The 22,204-nt window shown below is 37.6% G+C and overlaps 1 protein-coding gene and 1 long non-coding RNA gene across 3 annotated transcripts; both read right to left on the bottom strand.

Annotated features, from left to right (window-relative positions):
* Positions 1–1,690: 1,690 nt before the first annotated feature.
* Positions 1,691–18,057, bottom strand: LOC5571654 (ATP-sensitive inward rectifier potassium channel 11). 2 transcript variants are annotated; one of them, XM_021845506.1, is made up of 5 exons: positions 17,817–18,057; positions 17,055–17,251; positions 13,988–14,223; positions 1,948–2,925; positions 1,691–1,887 (listed from the first exon to the last, which is right to left on the bottom strand). In XM_021845506.1, exons 1-5 carry the CDS (start codon positions 17,936–17,938, stop codon positions 1,768–1,770), a joined length of 1,653 nt encoding a protein of 550 aa, XP_021701198.1. In that variant the 5' UTR covers positions 17,939–18,057; the 3' UTR covers positions 1,691–1,767. The 2 variants fall into 2 exon arrangements, with proteins under 2 accessions (XP_021701198.1, XP_021701200.1); XM_021845508.1 differs by having other exon boundaries at positions 17,055–17,246; positions 17,817–17,951.
* LOC110676682 lies at positions 15,840–17,048 on the bottom strand. The gene is made up of 2 exons (XR_002500622.1): positions 16,231–17,048; positions 15,840–16,165 (listed from the first exon to the last, which is right to left on the bottom strand). It is a non-coding gene; the product is annotated as an uncharacterized LOC110676682 (long non-coding RNA).
* Positions 18,058–22,204: the final 4,147 nt, after the last annotated feature.

The following is a 22,204-nucleotide window of genomic DNA, read 5'->3' as shown; positions in this document are numbered from 1 at the left end:
CGGGCGAACACTCCAGTTCGTTCGAGTCTCGGCGGGGACTACGACAGGGCGACGGACTTTCGTGCCTGTTGTTCAATATTGCGCTTGAAGGTGTCATGCGGAGAGCCGGACTTAACAGTCGAGGCACGATTTTCACGAGATCTGGACAATTTGTTTGCTTCGCGGACGACATGGATATTATTGGGAGAAAATTTGAAACGGTGGCAGATTTGTTCACCCGCCTGAAACGCGAAGCAACAAGAGCCGGGCTAATGGTGAATGCGTCGAAAACAAAGTACATGCTGGTTGGCGGAACTGAGCGCGACAGGGCCCGCCTAGGAAGCAGTGTTACGATAGACGGGGATACCTTCGAGGTGGTGGACGAGTTCGTCTACCTCGGATCCTTGTTGACGGCTGACAACAATGTTAGTCGGGAAATACGAAGGCGCATCATCAGCGGAAGTCGTGCCTACTATGGGCTCCAAAAGAAACTGCGGTCAAGAAAGATTCACCCCCGCACCAAATACACGATGTACAAAACGCTCATAAGACCGGTAGTCCTCTATGGGCATGAGGCGTGGACTATGCTCGAGGAGGACTTGCAAGCTCTTGGGGTTTTCGAACGCCGAGTGCTAAGGACGATCTTCGGCGGCGTGCAGGAGAACGGCGTGTGGCGGCGAAGGATGAACCACGAGCTCGCTCAACTCTACGGCGTACCCAGTATCGTGAAGGTAGCTAAAGCTGGAAGGATACGCTGGGCAGGGCATGTTGCAAGAATGCCGGACAACAACCCTGTAAAGATGGTGTTCGCCACGAATCCGGTCGGAACAAGAAGGCGTGGGGCGCAGCGAGCTAGGTGGATTGACCAGGTACACCAGGACCTGGAGAGCGTGGGTCACAGTCGAGGATGGAGAGAAGCGGCCATGAACCGAGGGAATTGGCGAAATATTGTTGGCGAGGCTTTATCAAGATAATTGATGTAAAGCCAAATAAGTAAGTAGTTATCATCAGAATCCTCTCAGGATACTCATCAGAAACCTTCCATAGGCTGACCATACGTCCCGTATTTAACGGGACAGTACCGTTTTCACGACCTCGATTGGCTGTCCCGTCGTTTTATTGAAAATGCTCAATTTGTCCCGTAATTTTGGGAATGACCTTATTTCCGCCAATTGGCGACCGATCTTCGATTAACGAAATTGTGTTTGATACCCACCGGAGCGTAGTTACGTAGTTTCAATTTAAATTTGTACATTTGACAGCATATACGTGTTTCGTCGTAAATTTCAAAACTTCAAAGCTTATGACAGCAAAATTCCTTAAGCTGGAATTGTCTAGAACTTGCAATTTAGAAATATTTGGTTGACATAACACATTATGTATCGTAGGAAGAATAGATATTGCGCATTTCTTTCACTACTGGACTATCGCAGACACTATTACAAGTGTGGAAACGCTAATAAAAGTGCGCAATTGCATCAAATCGGGTAGGTGTCTTTGGGGGACTTATTCTTCGTAAATCAAAGAATTAGTGCTCTGAAGACACCAACAGGATGCAATGCAATCCCGCACTTTTATTCACACTTTCACACTTATGAGGCCGCACTTCGCAGTCCAGTAGTGAAAGAAATACACAATAAAAAGAAATATATTGAATTTGATAAATTCTATATTTTGAAGATCATGGAAGTCAAACTATGTCGTCGAAAAGTTTGGTATTATTACATTATATATAATCCAAATAATATCTTTAATTACTGCTAGTTGTGAGAAATTTTATATTTTAATTTATTTTGAAACAGGAAATGTTTCTACACGTGCTGGTTGATTCGAGTTGGTTTCCTCCTTGGGAGAAGAGCAAGATGACTTGAGTTGTTCCATCCGCAGACCACCGTCTGAGTCGCTATCCTGTGAAGAATGAAATAATGAATAAACCTGGTAATCCATCACAATTTTGGTGTTTCTAACCTCATCTTCTTGTTGCCTGGTAGGCTCCGGTTTGATCTCTAGGTCGTCAAACTCCCGCTCTCTATCATGCTCCATAAATTGTTTCACTTCCTTAAGCACTTCTTCCAAACGTCGGGCACTGCATAGAGGTGTGTCCACTGGTTCGAGGACGTCCATATGCTCATTATGAGCCACGTAGTGCTCATGAGCCCTATCATACATGATTATGTTCTGGAAGCGGTGACCCCAGTAGATTTCTCCGGGCACATAGGACGTCCTTGCTTCCGTGACTTGTCCAGTCGTCATTGTGCCACCGGTTAGCGTTATCACAATTTCAAACTTCTTTTCTAGAAGATCTTTTGCTGAGATATCAAATAGTGGACTCTCGCTGTCTATCACATGGCAAACCGTTATGGGCCACATTAGCAGAATGCGACCGTTATTCTCCAACTTCATGAAGGATTCGTTCTTTTCAATGACCTCCCCTTCCAAAGAGCGTCGTTGTTCCAGCAGAACCGCGGTCACCTTAGTTTCGATGGCATGCTGTTGTTTAACGTCACAAAGCCGGAACACGAAGCACAGCTTGCCATCCCGCTGGCATATAACGGCCTTTTTGCTGAACTTCATATCTGAGATCTTTTTCGGTGGCCGCACCATCTTTGCGTACACGATTCCCACCATGGCGGCGTCTATCACTAGGCCAATCACGATCTGTACAATCAGAAGGAACATCGCCTCTGGACATTCCTCCGTTGGTACTTTGGCACCATATCCGGTGGACACTTGGGTTTCGATGCTGAACAGCAAGAACCCGGCAAAGGTTGTGGCACCTTCCACGCATGGCATAGCCCCATCGCCAAGTCGTTCACCCGTTTCCGGATCGAAGATAAGATCCCCATGGGCATATGCCACTAGGTACCAGAGGATGGCAAACAAGATCCAGCTGCTAAAGAAGCTCAACATGAATGCGGTGAGCGTGTAGCGCCATTGTTCTTCCACCTGTTTGAAGCGGATAAAAAGACTAATTAGATCAGTTCCTCCAAAAAAGTTTATGAAGAACAATCCTAAGTAACCGTAATTGTAGATATAGGTGGCAACTTCATTATAAATTACATATGTTTTAACAATAATTCTCCTAGATGAAGTCAAATTTTCATAAGAAGAGCATGCTATACTTAAGACAATAGTGCCGTTTTCCAAGTTCACCTAAAATTTAACGAATGACCCTCGGGTTAAAGTCCCCCTCATCAAACAACAACCTAAAATTCATCAAGAATGTTCTTAGGGCCTGCCAAGGATCATTCTCGCACATCTTCTAGATATATCATAAGAAACCTAATATAATTTCACTACGAATTTGTCGAACTTTTCTCAAGACCTCGATAAAAAATTCTAAGACTTCGTACATGATTCTCCTATCAGAGTTGTCTTCGATTTCAGGATATTTATCAAAATCCTTTCAGGGTTCTCATCAGAATATTCTCAGGAATCATGAGAATCCTCTCAAGGTTATCATCAGAATCCTCTCAGGTTTCTCGTCATAATTCTCACCAGGATTCTCATCCAAATTCTGCCAGTATTCTCATCAGAATCCACTCAGGGTTTTAATCAGAATCCTCTTAGGATTCTCATCAGAACCCTCCCATAGTTCTCATCTGAATCCTCTCGGAGTTATCATCAAAATCCTCTCAGGATTCTCATCCGAAACCTTCCTTTCAGAATTGAGATTATATTGAGAATAATTTCAGTATATTCATCAGATTCTTCTTAGGATTCTCATCAAAATATTCTCAGGATTCTCATCAGAATTTCTCTAGAATCATATTTGAATCCTCTCAAGATTCTCATCAGAGCCCTCCAAAGTTTCTCATCACAATGCTCACCAGAATTCTCATGATAATTTTATCAGGATTCTCATCAGACTCCTCTCAAGATACTCATCAGAATCATCCCAAAATTCTCTACAAAATCTTCTCATGATTTACATGCGGATGGTCTCAAAATTTTCCTCAGAACTCTTTCGGTAATCTCACCGGATTCCCTCAAAATACTTTCTAGACATTCATCACAACAATATCAAGAAACAAAATCCTCTCAAGCGACCTTAAAAGTTCTTCTATGAATTTTACGCAAAACGATCATTATGCACATTTTTTGTTCCTTTTTTATGAAATGGTCAACTATGTCGGACATTCCAGACAACTTTCATTTCGTTTCGTCCCATATACTCGTACAAAGTGAGTCGGATCAAACCGTAGTAGTTGTCAAATCAACTTTGTTGTCATAAATTAAGTCGCATAAGAGTACAGATAAGTACACAAAAAAAATCTACACACTCGCAATATATGTTATAAAATATGCACGTATATCTCCTCGTCTTTTGTGTGTATAAAAGGCCTTTTCGTAAGATGCCGGAAGTGAAACTTTACACAAATGCAAAAGGTGATTTCGTTATACGTACATTAGAGTGATGCAAATATTGAAATGTTAGCTCCCCTATGCTTAAACGATTTATATTATGGTAAATAGCATCCTCCCAAAGTTTGAAATGATTCGGAAGAAATTTGACTGTGCACAAGCCATTTGAAGCTTATATGGAGATTACTATCCCAACTAACATTCACTCATTTAACAAACACCATTTTGGCAGTTTTATCCAGCATCATGTTTTATAACATTTTAATTATTTCCATGGCCAACCTTTGTTAAAGCATTGTTCACACAAATTTGGAGAAACTTTAAAGCATGTCGTTGAATACCAACTTTATTTTTCAGCTTTAAAAACGTTTTACAAGCATTTAGTCAGCTTTTATACGGCTGGTCTAAAAATAATTAATGACTAATAAAAACAAAAAAATATTTTTCTAGGCACTTTATAAATGTAGTATGCACTATTATTATGATAGTATAACAATCTTATTTAAAAATCGCCTGTATACTGGATTCAAATTCGAGACCTTCCAATCGTCAGCGGTATGCCTTGCCATCTGCGCCATCCTAGAATTGATGATTATACCGTCCAGTGCAAAATATAAACTTCTCATAGCTGAATATTGACCATGTTCGAGCTTCTATTCGACAACGTCTAATCAACACATGGTACGCTAATCTACAGCTGAACAAGCATATTATTCAGCTGCTGTTAAGTGCTGATCCAAGCTGAGTACAGTCGGCTATTTTTAGCGCACAGTGAGAAAATTTATGTCGATGTTGGTCAAAATAATGTTTATATACACAAAGTAAAAACAGTCTGAAATGATTAATCTAATTTCATAATAAGTTTTAGTTTGTTCAAAACTGATTAATTAACTTAAATAATTTAATAAATTATAGTTTAATTTTTTTTATTTGTATTTTTCATAAACCTATTACAGATGCATTGAAGTAAAAGTTCTCTGTATGAATATATTTGAATCATTTGAAGGGTTAGTCCTCAGACCCCACCTGAATAAAAAATATTCGAATATCTTGATGCGATTTTTATTTTCGGAAATGGCCAAGTAAATCATTTTTCTTAGAGCGCAGTATTTATTTAGTTGTGAAGAAATGTCATTTCAAATGTAGCTGGCTATAGAAATTTATTTAATCAATTCTGTCAATGAAATTTTCATTTTTCTTGTACGGAAAAACATCCCGAGCAGGCGAAAAAAGCTTAGCAATAGAAAATATAATATGGATAGCTAAAAGTGATATTAACTTGATAGATATACAGTCGACTCTCCACATCTCGATGTTCTACATCTCGATATCTCTCCCTACGTCGATGATTTGTTCGATCCCTTCATTCTGCATACATTTTCACTCTCCATATCTCGATATCCTCCTTATTTCGATATCTACCTATCTCGATGTGATTTTCGTTCTCGATTTTCTTTCCGTATGTCGATATGCCCATTATCAAAGGTTACTAGACTAGATTTTATGGATTCAAAACAATTTGCGAAGACGATATGACGTCTGTTTGTTTTCAGTTTTCCTAGTTACGGAGTGATTTTCAATCTAGTATTCATTAAAAAATTGTTCTATGTCTCGATCTCTCCCTATCTCGATGGTCCCTTCGATATCGAGATGTGGAGAGGCGACTGTATGATAAAAATATATCTATCTGGATCTAACATATAGTCTGGATCTAATATCTGGAAATGATATCTAAAATAAACTACTAGTACAAAATTGGCATGTCATATTTAGATTCTGCAAGATTTTACCAATAGCTGCGAGCTATTCATTAGATCTGCGTACATCAAATTTTTCATAGGTTTAGAAGTTCCAGGAACAAAATTTTGATATTGTCTTCAGATATTTTATCTCTTATATCAATCAAGTCAATATCACGCTTTGTTTGTCAGTACTTTGCTACTACTCGGAATACTTAGCTTAAATGATTATTTTTGTTTTTCACAATAATTCTGCATTTCTGGAGACTGACCATGTTTATTTTCTGAACAGCTATTTCAAAAGTTTTAAGAAAGCATAATAGACCATTTCGGTCAGACCTTACCCCCTATTTTTATATTTTTCTTCGAAAGACGATTATTTTTAATGATTATTGACGCTTTCAGATCTAATTTATATGCACTCCTGATTTTATTGTAAATTTTTGAAAATTCGAGAATTTACCAATTTTGAGTAGTGCGGCACAGTTGTTTCAACCCTGTGGGTAAACAAAGTGGAGATTTTCCCACAACTTTCAAAACCCCTGCGCTGAGTGTTTGTAGATATGACGAAATGTCAATGTCAAATCAAGCACACGAGACGACACGACAAAATGGAGAAATCTGAGAGAAATCTGTGGTCCGATGGGCAAGCTTCGTTGTAAATGAAGCCCATCCTTTACTATTGTACTTATAACAAAAACTTTTACCGGAAGACGACTGCTAATAGACCGTTTTAAGCTTAGCAAGTGATGGAATTCTCCTTGGAAGCATTTCTGCAACGCTGCGGAACGTTTTCTACAAGAGGGGCATATTGGCCGGTTTGTTTTGAAACGTCAAGAATTGGACCGTTTGCAGATAACGTCTTGTACTCGCTTTAGAAGCTACCTGGCAAGAGAAAGTTGCATGCAAAGCATGATTAACTAAGTAAATAACACTTTGACACCAAAAACTGTATAAGTAATGGATTTGCCACTGCGATAGAGCAGTTTTTCCTTAGGGGGGCCTATACCTGTTTACCCTACCGTTTGATATCTGCTGCTTATGTCGTCAAGCTGTTCCGGAACCATATGACCAATGGATTATACATACTTCCCCATTTTACCGCTCTCGTAGGTCTCCCCGAAAAATCTGCAAACGGTCCAATAGTAAAGGATGGGCTTCATTTACAACGAAGCTTGCCCATCGGACCTCAGATTTCTCTCAGATTTCTCCATTTTGTCGTGTCGTCTCGTGTGCTTGATTTGACATTGACATTTCGTCATATCTACAAACACTCAGCGCAGGGGTTTTGAAAGTTGTGGGAAAATCTCCACTTTGTTTACCCACAGGGTTGAAACAACTGTGCCACACTACTCAAAATGTGGTAAATTCTCGAATTTTCAAAAATTTACAATAAAATCAGGAGTGCATATAAATTAGATCTGAAAGCGTCAATAATCATTAAAAATAATCGTCTTTCGAAGAAAAATATAAAAATAGGGGGTAAGGTCTGACGGAAATGGTCTATTCATGAGCTTTGAAACGCATTCGGAACTCAACACGAATTTCGGATATTTTGTCCATTTCATGAAATTTAGATATAGTGTGATCGCTTTTACAAGGTTTATTTATTGCTGAACAATGTGTTTGTTAATCGTCATTTTGGCCTCTATTGGATCAACTGTTCTTATAATATACTGAAGCTGAATTAGGATTTTATAAGATACTTATTCAGCTCTTATTCATGCTTATGTTAAACATGTGGGAATAGCTGAAGTGCGACGCAAGTTAAACGTTAGTTCGTCTTCTGAATATCCTTTTATACATATACATTTGTTTAGTGGAATATTGGCTTTTTAATTGGGGGAAACATGTCTTGTTCAGCTCATTTGTAGAACAATCTTGACTAGTCGAGTGAGAACCTCTGGAAACGTTTAATAAGTGGCGATTCAACTTTTGTTCATTCTAATGCATAACGTTGAACATTGATCTAAGTTTGTGTTAAAAAAGCACTTTCTCAGCTCTTTATAGAGCAAATTTTTTATTCAGCTGCCATTACCATTATTGAACAATAATTAAACATGCATGCTTGTTTGTGGCTCTGAATTGTTAGTTGGGATATTCCATATGGAAAAAGGCCAACTTTTTGTGTTCAAGCCTCTATCTCTTCGACATAATATTTTATGGAAAAGTGAACAACCTCTGCTCATGTGAAATCCTTCCAGCAACAACTTAGCTGAAGACCCCATTTTTATAGGACTTATGGATAAATTGCTATTCTTGATCAAAAACTGGGTTTGCATTTTGCATGCTTAACAAACTGCTCGGCAGGCAACAGTGGTGCTCCTTACGGGTAGAATAGATCAAAGTAATCCAGGCTACTATATTCTACAGCAAAACAGCAGTGTTGCTCTGGAAGTAATTGAATGATCATCTCAGCATGATTTAAACTTTGTTGTGAATAATAACCAATTATCCTTACGTCCCATCAAAATGTGGTCTTCTGCAAAGTTGTAGCTGGGAAGATTTCACATTAGTAGAGTTTGTTCACTTTTCCATAAATTATTGTTACGAGCAGTTAGAGGACTTAATACAAAAGGTTTGTCTTTTCCATAGTAATTTCCTGGAGGGAGGCACAGATACTACACACGAAATATAGAACAATGTTTGTTTGAACTGCAAGATAACTCCAGCTTGCCAACAACAATCAAGGCAGGCTTGGGGAAAATCGCTAGTTTTCTTTTGTTGTGTACTTTCGACCTTTCCTGACAAACATGGAAAAAGGGCCACAGTTTTCTTTGCACTAAATATTCATTTTTCATTTTTGTGTCACTTTTGATGAAATGCGAAAATGTGTTTTAATCAGTTACGCGCTTTTTCCATGTTAGTCCAATGTTTGAGATCTGGGCTAATGAGCTAATGCATAAATACTAAAGGCCCAAACGCAATGATAGCGGAACGGCGACGGACTGCGGATGCGGTTTGCCAGCAAGAATCACACCATCTCGACTGAGCTGTCAACGAATGCAAGTGAACCAACTCTGAATCGACAAGCATTTTATAGTTCATGCTGGCGAATCGGTTCCGCTTTCCGTTGCCGTTTCGCTATCATTACGTTTGGGCCTTAACATTTGCTGCAAAGATGCCTTTAAACATTTTCTTTTGCATTTGTTCAGGAATTACACTCGGAATTTCTCCAAATTTTATCAAACTTTTTTCTTGATGTATCCTTAAGATATATCTTTAGCAGCATTGCAAAAACGTCAAATTCTCATATCTTATGCTTGAGATTTATCACGCTTGAATTGAAGCTGAATCATACATTGGTTTTGGGTTACCATATTTGCTCTCACCGGAAAGAGTACAATTTTGACCTCTGGAAAAGAGAACTAAAGAGTACGATTAGCCTTAAAGCCTTAACTTTATTGACGAGCGTGCAATTTCGAAAAAAATGGAAAATGTCAGATTCACATTCACAGCCAATTTTCCCACATTCACAGTTAAGTTTGTCTTACGTTTTCATTAAAGATTTCACGTTATTTAATCTTGATTTCATTCACTTATCCTATAATATGCTTGCTTACTATACTGGACATTGATTCTGAGTGAATTATATATTTATTATAATGACGCATATCATACAGAAAGCCGATCTAGATTTGGCAATATTATAGTCTAACAAATATTTTTCTAGTACTTAGCAAGAATGTTCCTTAGCAAATGTAGAACAATATTTGTTTGTACAGGAAACTAGAACCAGAAACAGCGATTTTTTAAACCTTGGATCTGAAAATAATCTCAAGCATTGTTATTCATTTATGTGTTTCTAAAAAAAAGTTCAAGCCTATTAAAGATGCAAGTTTGATTAATTTAAAAGTTTGTTTTAATTTTTAAGACACTATATTTTAAAGTTAAACCAATCCATTTGTTCAACCAATGTACCATTGGTTTACGATGTTAAAGTACATGAATAAAAGTTGTTCTAAATCGTTGAAATCCAAATCAAAATTTAATAATAAACTATAAACTTTAAATCAATAGTAAGTTAATTTTATCAATAGTTTTACCGCTAGGTACCTTATTTCTATATTAAGTTGAGCTATAGGAACATATGAATACTTTCTAATTATTTTTGAGCTAATCTTTTCAATCCGATTCAGCTACTATTTAATGAAAATCGTTGAATATCCTGTTTTCATGGGAAACACCTGGTTTTTCCAAAAAAATATTTGACTTGTTCGGCGATTGTCAGTAATAACTAGAAAAGAGTACACTTGAGCCAATTAAGCAAAAAGAATAGTACACACATTTTTGAGGCAAAATAGAGTACATGTACTCTAAAAAGAGTACGTCTGGTAACCCTACATTGATTGGCTCATTTGTTTAACCCATTCGCTTGTATTTGCCCAGTTCTTTTCACGCAAAGAACTTCTTTGTTTTCTGCTAGAAATATAACCAATCTTTCTAATGTAAATAATAACATTGAGTTTTGGCATGAGTTTTGCCAAGCTGAATGAATTTGCTCTCGCGGCAGAACTTAATGATTGAGATTTAAGTGTGAGAATATCAACACTTATCTTTAGAGATTACTTTTTCTGGGGCTCCATATACCATTTTGATTCATATTACGGACATTTAATGCTTCGGTGAAGCACAACTAATCGAAACACATATAAATTGAATCGTTCTGTACAAAACTTAATAGCGTAATTAGGCCTTGCGAACACTTAAATGGTGGGTGAAGATTTGGATTCCACATCTATAATTCATTTCAATCGATAAGAATGTTCGGCCTCTTCATCATTTTTATTCCGGACACAATCACACTTTTGTATCATATTCCGGACACTTTGATTCGAACTCCGGACAGCTCTTGAAAAACACAATTAGAATAGTCGAGTCATTAATTTAACGCACTAATTGCCATATAAAATCTTAAAAAAAATCATCTTTCAAATTGGGAACTTTTTGACGGCATATTTTAAAATATTTCTAGTGAAAACTTTCCCATACAGAGTAGAGTGTAGAAAGCGTTGTGTTTGGATGGGCATCTTATTCTTTCGAAAGAGGTGCACTTTGCGAAAAAGGACCACGTGATTATTGAGCTGAACTCGAATTCAGGTTAACTTCTGCGTCCATGAGTCCTCTCATGGCGTAGGGGTAACGCGCCCTAACTAGAGATCAGGGAGTCGTGGGTTCGATTCTCACTGAGAAGACGTGTAACTTTTTTTTCGCAAAACTTCACATCAATTTGTCCATTTAATCCAATTGCAAAGTATATGAGATGTTTAGCTTTTCGGTAGTTGTGAATGTTAATGTTTCAGAGAGTCTCAGAATGGCTTCACTCTGACTTACCAATAGTTACAAAACATCAAGTTACATTGAGATTTTCTAAGGTGATCAAAAGATCTCCCACAGACAAATATACGTCACATTCTCATCGCTTCCATCGACTCCCTTTTTACCGATCGATTTGAATATATGGAAGTTGCTCAGTCGACCATCCGCAGCGCTTGCTTAATTTTTGTTCGTGTTTGACGTTCACACACTACCGTAATCTGTTGGCCAATCGGCCAAACACAACCATTTTAGCATTGGGCGTACATGTTCTCGCGACTATGATTTTGATCGCGATTTGTTCTAAGTGTTACGTCTGTTTGTCCGTGGATCTTCGTAGAATTTTATCTTAGATAATTCAAAGAATTACTCCTAAAATATTATTCTTTCCACTATATATTAATTATTTACAGCAATGTGGGTACATTTGGAGGGTCCCAAAAACTTTAATTAAAAAATTGTAATTGGGTCTAAAAATACGAACAAATAAACAGAGTTGCTTAATATCAGTCATGTCAACTGATAGCTTATGTACTAAAACTATCAATATCATAACCACCGCAGAATGAGTGATTACGTGGTAATTATCCAAGCTTCTTCTTCTTCTTTCTGGCGTTACGTCCCCACTGGGACAGAGCCTGCGTCTCAGCTTAGTGTTCTTATGCGCACTTCTACTTGTACGAAAAATACCCTATGCCCTGGGAAGTTGAGAAAATTTCCAACCCGAAAAGATCCTCGACCGGTGGGATTCGAACCCACGACCCTTAGCTTGGTCTTGCTGAATAGCTGCGCGTTTACCGCTACGGCTATCTGGTCCCCTTAACACATAGTTTTAATCCATCTGCGGCACTGTCAAAAATATCGTACAGATAAATTGCCCTTTTATTTGCTTAATTTAAGGCTCAACTTAGCCCATCAGTGATATCCATGGTCTATCGCTATCAATGGTACTGGTGATACTGAGATGGAGTAGACAACATGATGTTGATGTGATATAGAATGTTCCGAATTGTATCGACCTGTACAAATCAACAAATTTTGAGCGTTGATAGTGACAACGAGCAACTCTGCCAATAAATCGATCATTGTGACGGCCATCTTTCATTTATGAGATGTTTCACTTGAAGGAAAATGCTCTAGAAACAAAAACTTAATCTTACTTAGTATAGCGCATTGCGCACATAATAAGTGCGATTAGAAGTGCGGAATTGCGAATAAAAGTGCGGGATTAAGTCTGATCGATTTGGTGTCTTCACCGCACACATTCTGCCGCCTGATATGACGAATGAGTGCTGTGATGACACCAGACCGATCCTAAGACAAGACGTGCCAGGTCTAAGTACAAAAACGAAGCCAATTGAGAGCAATATAATGGTAATTGAGTCAATTTTCTCTAAAAAAAAACCACTGGTGTTAAATATAACCTGGTTTTTAAAAAACATCCTCTATTGGACTGAATGAATGAACGTCACGTCCTGTCCTAGGACCTATTCAATGTAATCCCGTACTACTATTTACCTGGCTATTTACGCAGTTGCGTAGTTGGCTTGAATTTCGTGAAGCTCACGTGGTTAACCTCACTACAGTCGATTAAAAGCGCAAATCTTATCAAGTAGCCTTTGTTGGATACATGAATTATCGAAATCAGAAATGTCATTACAGCTTGTAGATGCGGAAAATGCAGCGAGAAATAGAACATTTTCTGCAGTAATTTTTGGTTACCCTTAGCAACGGGTGTTTTGCTACTTTCAAGACATTTTGCCAACAACAGCGATGGGCGTAAGTTTCACTGGTGTCGTTGATTATGATTGGTACACTTAGTTGTACATTGTACATTTGTACTGCTTAGTACACTGCTCACACTATTGGATCACCTATTTATGATTATTAGTCACTCTGTTCGACATGCAATTCAAATTAAAATAATTTAGAAAAGTGGGTGACCCGTAATAGTGTCATTAATTGAAACATCAACCCCTCTACTGGTACCTTGATTTTTTACTACAAAATATTATTAAAATTGTCAACTTTTTCGTTTCTCGAAATTTTTGCACGACATTAGTTTTTCAATTTTATCACTGTTCATTGTTGTCTCGCCTTATTAAATTATACTTTTGATACATTTTACATTAAACGATAATCTTCAAACAATCAATATCTTGCTACTTGACTTTCTATAGCTATACATTTGACTAACTTAAGTTCTGCTTTGAACAAAAAGATTTCAATGAAAATCATAATGCAAGAAAAACATCTTCAATGCATCAAAAAATAAATGATTCGTGATATATTCGAGAAAATACTGTATTTTATCTCAAACTATAAAAAAAATCCAGAAAATTCAGTCTTGATGACCAATAATCAAACATCAAAATAGATGATGCTGCTAGTAAAGGGCTTAAAGATTTCACTGTAATCAAAGTATATTTTTCAGAAAAAATAGCAAACCAGGAAAATATTTCGATATTTAGACTTCAGAGTATTTTATGAAGTGCTGTAAAGTTTTAAACTGAATCTTAACAATATGTGCTTATCATATCAGAGCAGATAACACTTAATGCGACATTATTCACCCGGCCCTCACTTACCAACGTAGTGACGAGATCCTTCACAAACCTAACCGACTTCTGCGGTAGGTTCAGAAACAGAACATTCCGTTCGCCGGCCTTGTTGATGACCCGGGATGATCTGATGGCACGTCTTCCCTGGTGTTCGGGATCGCGTCTCAACCTGTGCCGCACGTGTCTCATGGTTCGAACACTTTGCAGGATAACTGGAAAACCGGACTGCGGTTGCTGGTGCAGATTGGGACGATCTTCGAAATCTGGTGAAAACAGCAATGATAAGAAAAATTCGTGTTACGGAAAGGGTCACGGGTCACTACAATCACCAACTGAGCAGACGGTCAACTAATTAGTGTTCAAGTGGTGTGAACGCAGCTCACACTCATATGGCAATGGGCACGCACGACGGAGAGACACTTGACGAATGACTGCCTTATTTGATTATTTTCGGTTCGTGTATCTTTAATCTGATGTAGTCCCTTCTTCTCATCGCTCTGTTTTATCCAGCGCGATCAGAGGCGTTTCTAAGATTCAATTATGGGGGTTGATGGAATTCTAAGATATTCTGTCAACAAATCTTCTTCTTTCTGGGACAAATCCTACTTCTCAGATTAGTGTGGCAGGTACAAATATACTTCATACCTTGGGAAGTCGAAAGAGTTTCAATTACGCAAAAATCTTAAATCAGTACAAATTCACGACCCTCAGATTCGTCTTGCAGCATTGCTGCGAGTTTTCCGCTATGGGTATCTGGGCCCCCGCAAATAAAATGAATGTAATGTAATCGTACCCCCTAGAACCGCCTGTGATCGTTGGTAATCTAGATGTTCAAATATTTGATACAACGATGGGGTACACTGTTTGCCCATGGGCTGATAAGCATCCCTAACTTCTGCGTGACTTTTCGCACCGTTATAGCCTACAGACAACTCTCCGAAACTCGGATGCTGGTAGGGTAACTCAAGCAATTAGATTGGACAGCTTTGTTAGAAAATGGGAAAGTTCTATACTCTCGAAGCCATACTGTAAAACATCAAGCTGTGAATAATTGACCGTCTTGCTTGTTGTCTTGTACTAATGCTCGGTAGTCAGAGAATGTTGCTTTTTTCTTCTGGAAAATACTACTCGTTTCCTATCAAGTCCAGTTTGTTCTAGAGAGAACATCTGCGATAATATACGATAAACATCCAATTAGTGAGAAGCAAAATATGTCCCGAAAGACTGCAACCAGATCTTCCTCATTGCGACATTACTGATCGTATCGCACAGACGTCCAGTTTTTTTGAAAATATGACAAAAATCCAATTTCTTAACATGTTTTCAAGTTGAAACTGTTAGTTAATTAGAGAAACTTTAAAGTAGATGGAGTACCGTGTACCTTTTAATTCCGCTCCTAAATGCTTATCTTTGACAGATACGCGTATTTCGACTACCACTTGCAATCTTCTTCAGTGTCAGTTACTCGTATCCCCTGTATCCAGTGGATACGAGTAACTGACACTGAAGAAGACTGCAAGTGGTAGTCGAAATACGCGTATCTGTCAAAGATAAGCATTTAGGAGCGGAATTAAAAGGTACACGGTACTCCATCTACTTTAAAGTTTCTCTATTGAGATTCTGCTCAGAGGATTCGAACATTCTTTAAAGAGTTGTTAGTTAATTGTATGTTTATTATTTGATAAATATTGGGGAATTAATTGTTTATTCTACAGATTTAAATTGGTTATTCTAATACTTTGCCACTTGCTCCTCAGGGTCTATCCAGGAGAAATTGAACTTTTGGGCGGACTCACTTCCCAAGCTTTTTGCACCAGTCGAACAATCAATCAAGATAGTGGAAAAGGGAGAATGTGGTCATAAAAATATATATATAATATTCTAATTCAATAAAGTCTTACAATTTAATTATTCGAATTCAATAGATATGTACAAAGGAATGATTAAAGGGGGAATTTGGAATGGACACACCTTTTTCTGCTCGGGTATCCACGATAATTCGCTGCCGCTGATGATGCGACGCAGGCTGGGTTGGCGGGTGGCCTCGCTCGATACCTTCTCTTCGGTAGTTGCACCCACTAACGTTTGGTCGACTCTCCCTAACACGTGGATGCTTCACTAACGGGCGGTCACACAGAAGCTTCAATGCCGGGTAGACTTGACCAATAACGCTCACGTGGTCACTAATTTCACTATTTCGTTACACTGTGCGATAAAATTAAACGTTGGGAATAAAATCACGGACTACTTGATTTTTGAAATTTGGTTACCGAATAAGAGATCGATCCATCGATGCATGGGGTTTTTATTCCAGATGATGTTCTGGATCTGGGATTCATATTGCGATGACGTGTACCCAACGTACAATATGGTTGGTGCACACGGTCTTTGGTGTCAGGGGGATATTGGGAAAGGTTTATAAATTCAAGTTAAAATAGGATTGTAAAGGGCATCTGACACCAAGGAAAAAGGGGTAGGAAAGGATAGGGATTAAATTCATTTATTTCATATTCTATTTAATTTTATTTATTTTATTTTATGACCACAAATTCAATATATTTTAAGAAAAAAGATTCTAACAACTAACAAATTAAATATATACAAAGTATATACAAAAACTATTTACAAAAAGCTATTTACAAGAGGAGTTAATTCAATAGGTTGATTGCTATGGTACAAAATATTGTAACTTTTTTGAAAGGTTACAAAACACTGTGTCAAATAAAAAAAAAGACAGCTTCATTTTTCAAATGCTCTCATATGTCTAAGGAATCGATTAGAGATCAATCCTCTTGCTTAAACTTGCCTAAACATTCGTTTTTTGGTATTATTAAGAGCATCAACATTTATGAAAAACATCAATTTTGTTGTATGAAAACCAAAGATTGTGACAATGCGTAAAATAAGCTTGGCGACCATAATACATGTTCCACAACATTTCTTTTGGACAAAAAACAGTAAAATATAAAAAATGCACATTTTTGCCATGATTTTTCATTTCTGGACCACTGTGTGCCATTGCGTGGGAGTGTGAACATAACAGGAAACGTCTGTTAGCTGAGAATAAGATGTGTACGTCACCGAGCGAACATACCTTCATTAGCGAGGCTCCCCCTGAAAATGCCGGCTCGATTGGAGCGATGATTATGATGCTGGTGCTTTTGTGTATGATGATGTTCATCGTCATCGTCGTGGTTCAGGTTCAGTCCAGACTCTTGACTGCTCATCCAGTCGTTATCGTTATCTTCATCGTTATGACGGCGCTGCTGATGCTTCTGTTGCTGTTCTACCCTGTCGAGAGGGGCATGCAGATATAGACAAGAGGAATTAGATACCGTGCTTGCACTTATTAGAACACTAGGAAACATTTTGGTCCTCTGATTTTTAATATGTTCTTAGATTTTTTGTAGCTCGTACAGTTTTTGAATTGAAGCCTATTAAATGCATTTTAAGCATGAATTGTAATAAATCAGTTGTTGTAGAACACAAACGCTAATTTTCATAAAATATAAAATTTGTAAAAAAAACATGGCTTGAAATTTGTGGAGCAATCGACGGTATCTTTAAATTGTGGAATTTACGGCTACGTAGTCTTGGTCCAAGACTTTTGGAATGATTAAAACGAGTTTTATTTTAACCCAACGTTTTGCCACGGGTATTGTGTCTTCCTCAGGGATTATTTTTAACTGCACGTGTTACAAAAACAGATACGAAATCAGTGGGCCTAAATTTATTGAATCCATTGCAAACGGTCAAAGTGCGTGAGCCAGTGTTGCCTAGTATTATTACTTGTGCAATGACCAAGCAACTGGGCAATCATGCCTTGAACTAAGTATATTCGTTTAATCTCGTTTACCATAATCGACTCTTCTCCCACGCTGGCATAGGCTTTCGTATGTGGTACGGGCTGCCCGGTACATTGAACATGTCATATGACTCCTGTCGGTTGTAGTTTACGATGCTAACGGGCCGCGTCATGCGGCCCTGCTGCTGCTCCAGGAACTGCTGCTGCACTCGGCGCCAGTGCTTCCGATGGGAATAAGGGCTACCCGACTTGGTATCGAGAGTGCTGGAACAAAGATCATTCGGGGGTTAAGAGGATTATCTAGACAATGAATTCGGATCATTTCACGCCAAATGTATGTAAAGTACGTAGACCGGGTCACGAATTTTGATCAAACTGTGGTCAAATGAATGAATTATATACTTTATTGTTCACCATTGGTAATCTCAACAATTAATTTTATTGTAAATTTTTATTCTGGAAATAAAGCAAAGTCATGAGAAAGGATCAATTTTCAAACATTTAGATCAGTTGAAATCAAACGGATTTCAATTTTTTTCATCATTCGTAATTACTTAAATTCCCTTACTGAAAATAATATTTCAAGTCGAATTACGAAAGTTATCGAGCAATCAACATGGACATATGCGTTTTTCACCCAATCTCACCCACGACGACGTTAACTTGAATTTCAATGCGGATATTCCAGTGATTTGTTCAATAGCAATAACGGTTTGAGTGAAGTGTAATTTCGACAAATTTCAATTAACACATACTTTAACCCCTATACCGGCAGCTTCATTTTTACCGCTAAGCAAATATTCAAATCGCGATAACTTTTTTGTTTCTCGATATTTTTGCACCATTTTTTCACAGGATCTCAAAAAACTTATGTTGTTTTAAAATATGTCGATAGTGATAATTGGTCATTTGGATCCGGAGATATTCCAAAATTCCTTGGGGGACCGACGCGTAGCCATAACCCACGTTAATATCTCAACCTGCAGATTTTTTATCGTATTCGGATATTCACTCCTTGGAATGATACATAAATGCAAGTATGTTGTGAAAAAATGAAACAATTTGGTGCAGCCATCTTTGAATAATGAGCATTTATGTTTTTGGTACCACTCAGGAAAAATAAAGATCTCGAAATCTTCAAAAAACTTCATATCGTAAGTTTCAGATTTCTCCAAGAATACTGAACCGATTTGCATGATTTTTTCAGAGTAGCCCCTTATTACCTGGCATTGTATAGTTCACATTTTATTTTTTTGTTAAATTTACCGAAAACAAAATGGTCGCCAAATACATTTACATGGAAAATTTCGGTCCCACAAGGAACATCGGAATATCAAAACTAGATCAAATAATTTACATTGACACGGATTCTTAAACTAGAAGAGTTTTTTGAGATTTTGTGAAAAAAATGTGCAAAAATATCGAGAAACAAAAAAGTTATCGCGATTCAAATATTTTTTTAGCGGTAAAAAAATGAAGCTACCGGTAGAGGGGATAAAGATATGGAGGAATAGCATTATGATATTTTCAGCAAAATTGTCGATTTAGCTGAAATGAACAAGTTTGCCGAAGACAGTTTGTGTGTAGGGCATTCATATTTTCAGATAAATCGTTTATAATTTTTCACCAGAAAATTTACTTCATTGAAATTATTTATAGGTTTATACTTTTGAAACCTGATTGGAAACATATATGTTAAAAATCAGGTTATGTCTGACGTACTGTGAAAATTCCATTACAATCGATCTAGGTGAGATCTAGGCTACCAAAATTGATTATTTTGTATGGAAAATCGAAAAAGATGCAAACATATTGTCCAGTACTGTATGTCATGCTGCTCCAGGAACTGCTGCTGCACTCGGCGCCAGTGCTTCCGATGGGAATAAGGGCTACCCGACTTGGTATCGAGAGTGCTGGAACAAAGATCATTCGGGGGTTAAGAGGATTATCTAGACAATGAATTCGGATCATTTCACGCCAAATGTATGTAAAGTACGTAGACCGGGTCACGAATCTTGATCAAACTGTGGTCAAATGAATGAATTATATACTTTATTGTTCACCATTGGTAATCTCAACAATTAATTTTATTGTAAATTTTTATTCTGGAAATAAAGCAAAGTCATGAGAAAGGATCAATTTTCAAACATTTAGATCAGTTGAAATCAAACGGATTTCAATTTTTTTTCATCATTCGTAATTACTTAAATTCCCTTACTGAAAATAATATTTCAAGTCGAATTACTAGAGTTATCGAGCAATCGACATGGACATATGCGTTTTTCACCCAATCTCACCCACGACGACGTTAACTTGAATTTCAATGCGGATATTCCAGTGATTTGTTCAATAGCAATAACGGTTTGAGTGAAGTGTAATTTCGACAAATTTCAATTAACACATACTTTAACCCCTATACCGGCAGCTTCATTTTTACCGCTAAGCAAATATTCAAATCGCGATAACTTTTTTGTTTCTCGATATTTTTGCACCATTTTTTCACAGGATCTCAAAAAACTCATCTTGTTTTAAAATATGTCGATAGTGATAATTGGTCATCTGGATCCGGAGATATTCCAAAATTCCTTGGGGGACCGACGCGTAGCCATAACTAGAGTTACATATTTCTCAGGAGCACATAAATGTACTGACGAGCCTCCAACCAAACCGTCTCTTAGCTCGTCGGAATCCTAGTGTACTGCGCTAGCTGGAGGCTCACGAAAATTCTAAAAGCGCGCGCTAGGTGATGTGCTCTCGGGGAGACTCGTCTCATGCGCTGCTCGGCGCTTCGACTCGCCAACAGTCTCCAAGTTGTGAAACAACTGCTTAGTAACGAAGAGCCTCTACAACTATTTTCGCAGGTGTCTAGATGGCCTACATGATTTGGTTGAAGACTCGCGATCCAAGAGTTACAATTTCGATCCTCGTTGAAAACTTTTGTTATCACTTCAATTATTGCGCTGAATTTTAAACAGCACATGTGACGGAGCGCATGAGACCGCATTGAGACACATCTCAAGAAAAATGAGGCGCACCAAAAAAGGTCTCACAATGTACAGCGCGCCCGTGAGCTCGCAAGCAATGAGGCTCCTGCACCTAAGGCTACAGCACGTGCGCAGTAACTCTAGCCATAACCCACGTTAATATCTCAACCTGCAGATTTTTTATCGTATTCGGATATTCACTCCTTGGAATGATACATAAATGCAAGTATGTTGTGAAAAAATGAAACAATTTGGTGCAGCCATCTTTGAATAATGAGCATTTATGTTTCTGGTACCACTCAGGAAAAATAAAGATCTTGAAATCTTCAAAAAACTTCATATCGTAAGTTTCAGATTTCTCCAAGAATACTGAACCGATTTGCATGTTTTTTTCAGAGTAGCCCCTTATTACCTGGCATTGTTATAGTTCACATTTTATTTTTTTGTTAAATTTACCGAAAACAAAATGGTCGCCAAAGACATTTACATGGAAAATTTCGGTCCCACAAGGAACATCGGAATATCATACTAGATCAAATAATTTACATTGACACGGATTCTTAAACTAGAAGAGTTTTTTGAGATTTTGTGAAAAAATTGTGCAAAAATATCGAGAAACAAAAAAGTTATCGCGATTCAATTATTTTTTTTTGCGGTAAAAAAATGAAGCTGCCGGTAGAGGGGATAAAGATATGGAGGAATAGCATTATGATATTTTCAGCAAAATTGTCGATTTAGGTGAAATGAAAAAGGTTGTCGAAGACAGTTTGTGTGTACTTAGGGCATTCATATTTTCAGATAAATCGTTTATAATTTTTCGCCAGAAAATTTACTTCATTGAAATTATTTATAGGTTTATACTTTTGAAACCTGATTGGAAACATATATGTTAAAAATCAGGTTATGTCTGACGTACTGTGAAAATTCCATTACAATCGATCTAGGTGAGATCTAAGCTACAAAAATTGATTATTTTGTATGGAAAATCGAAAAAGATGCAAACATATTGTCCAGTACTGTATGTCATCCGTTTCTAATGACTCAAATGCCTAAATTTAAAAAATGCTCACATAGTGTTCACTCTATTTCTGTAATCACTATCAAACCAATGGATTAGTTTCACGTAACGTTGTTCAGTTTGAACTCGCTCAAATAAAAGCATGACAAACCTTTTTCAAGTCCATCCTCAAGTGCTATTTATTAATAGAAGAATACCCTAACCGGAAGAGTAACCGATTAATAATACTGATTCATTCATTAAAGCTCTATTAAGTTTCGGACATCGCTCATTGTAGCGAAGTTGTTTTTAAATGTGTTTTTGGGCAAGATAATCGTACGGGCTTTCAATGGGGGTTTGCCACAGTATTTTGCCTGCTGCTGATAACATGAGTTCATGGGTGAATCACATTACTAATTTTCAGTAAATTAAAATCAAAACTTGGAACTGACACATAT

This window comes from Aedes aegypti, chromosome 2 (assembly GCF_002204515.2).
Source record: "Aedes aegypti strain LVP_AGWG chromosome 2, AaegL5.0 Primary Assembly, whole genome shotgun sequence".
Lineage (NCBI taxonomy): Eukaryota > Metazoa > Arthropoda > Insecta > Diptera > Culicidae > Aedes > Aedes aegypti.
This window is presented reverse-complemented; position numbering and strand designations above follow the sequence as displayed.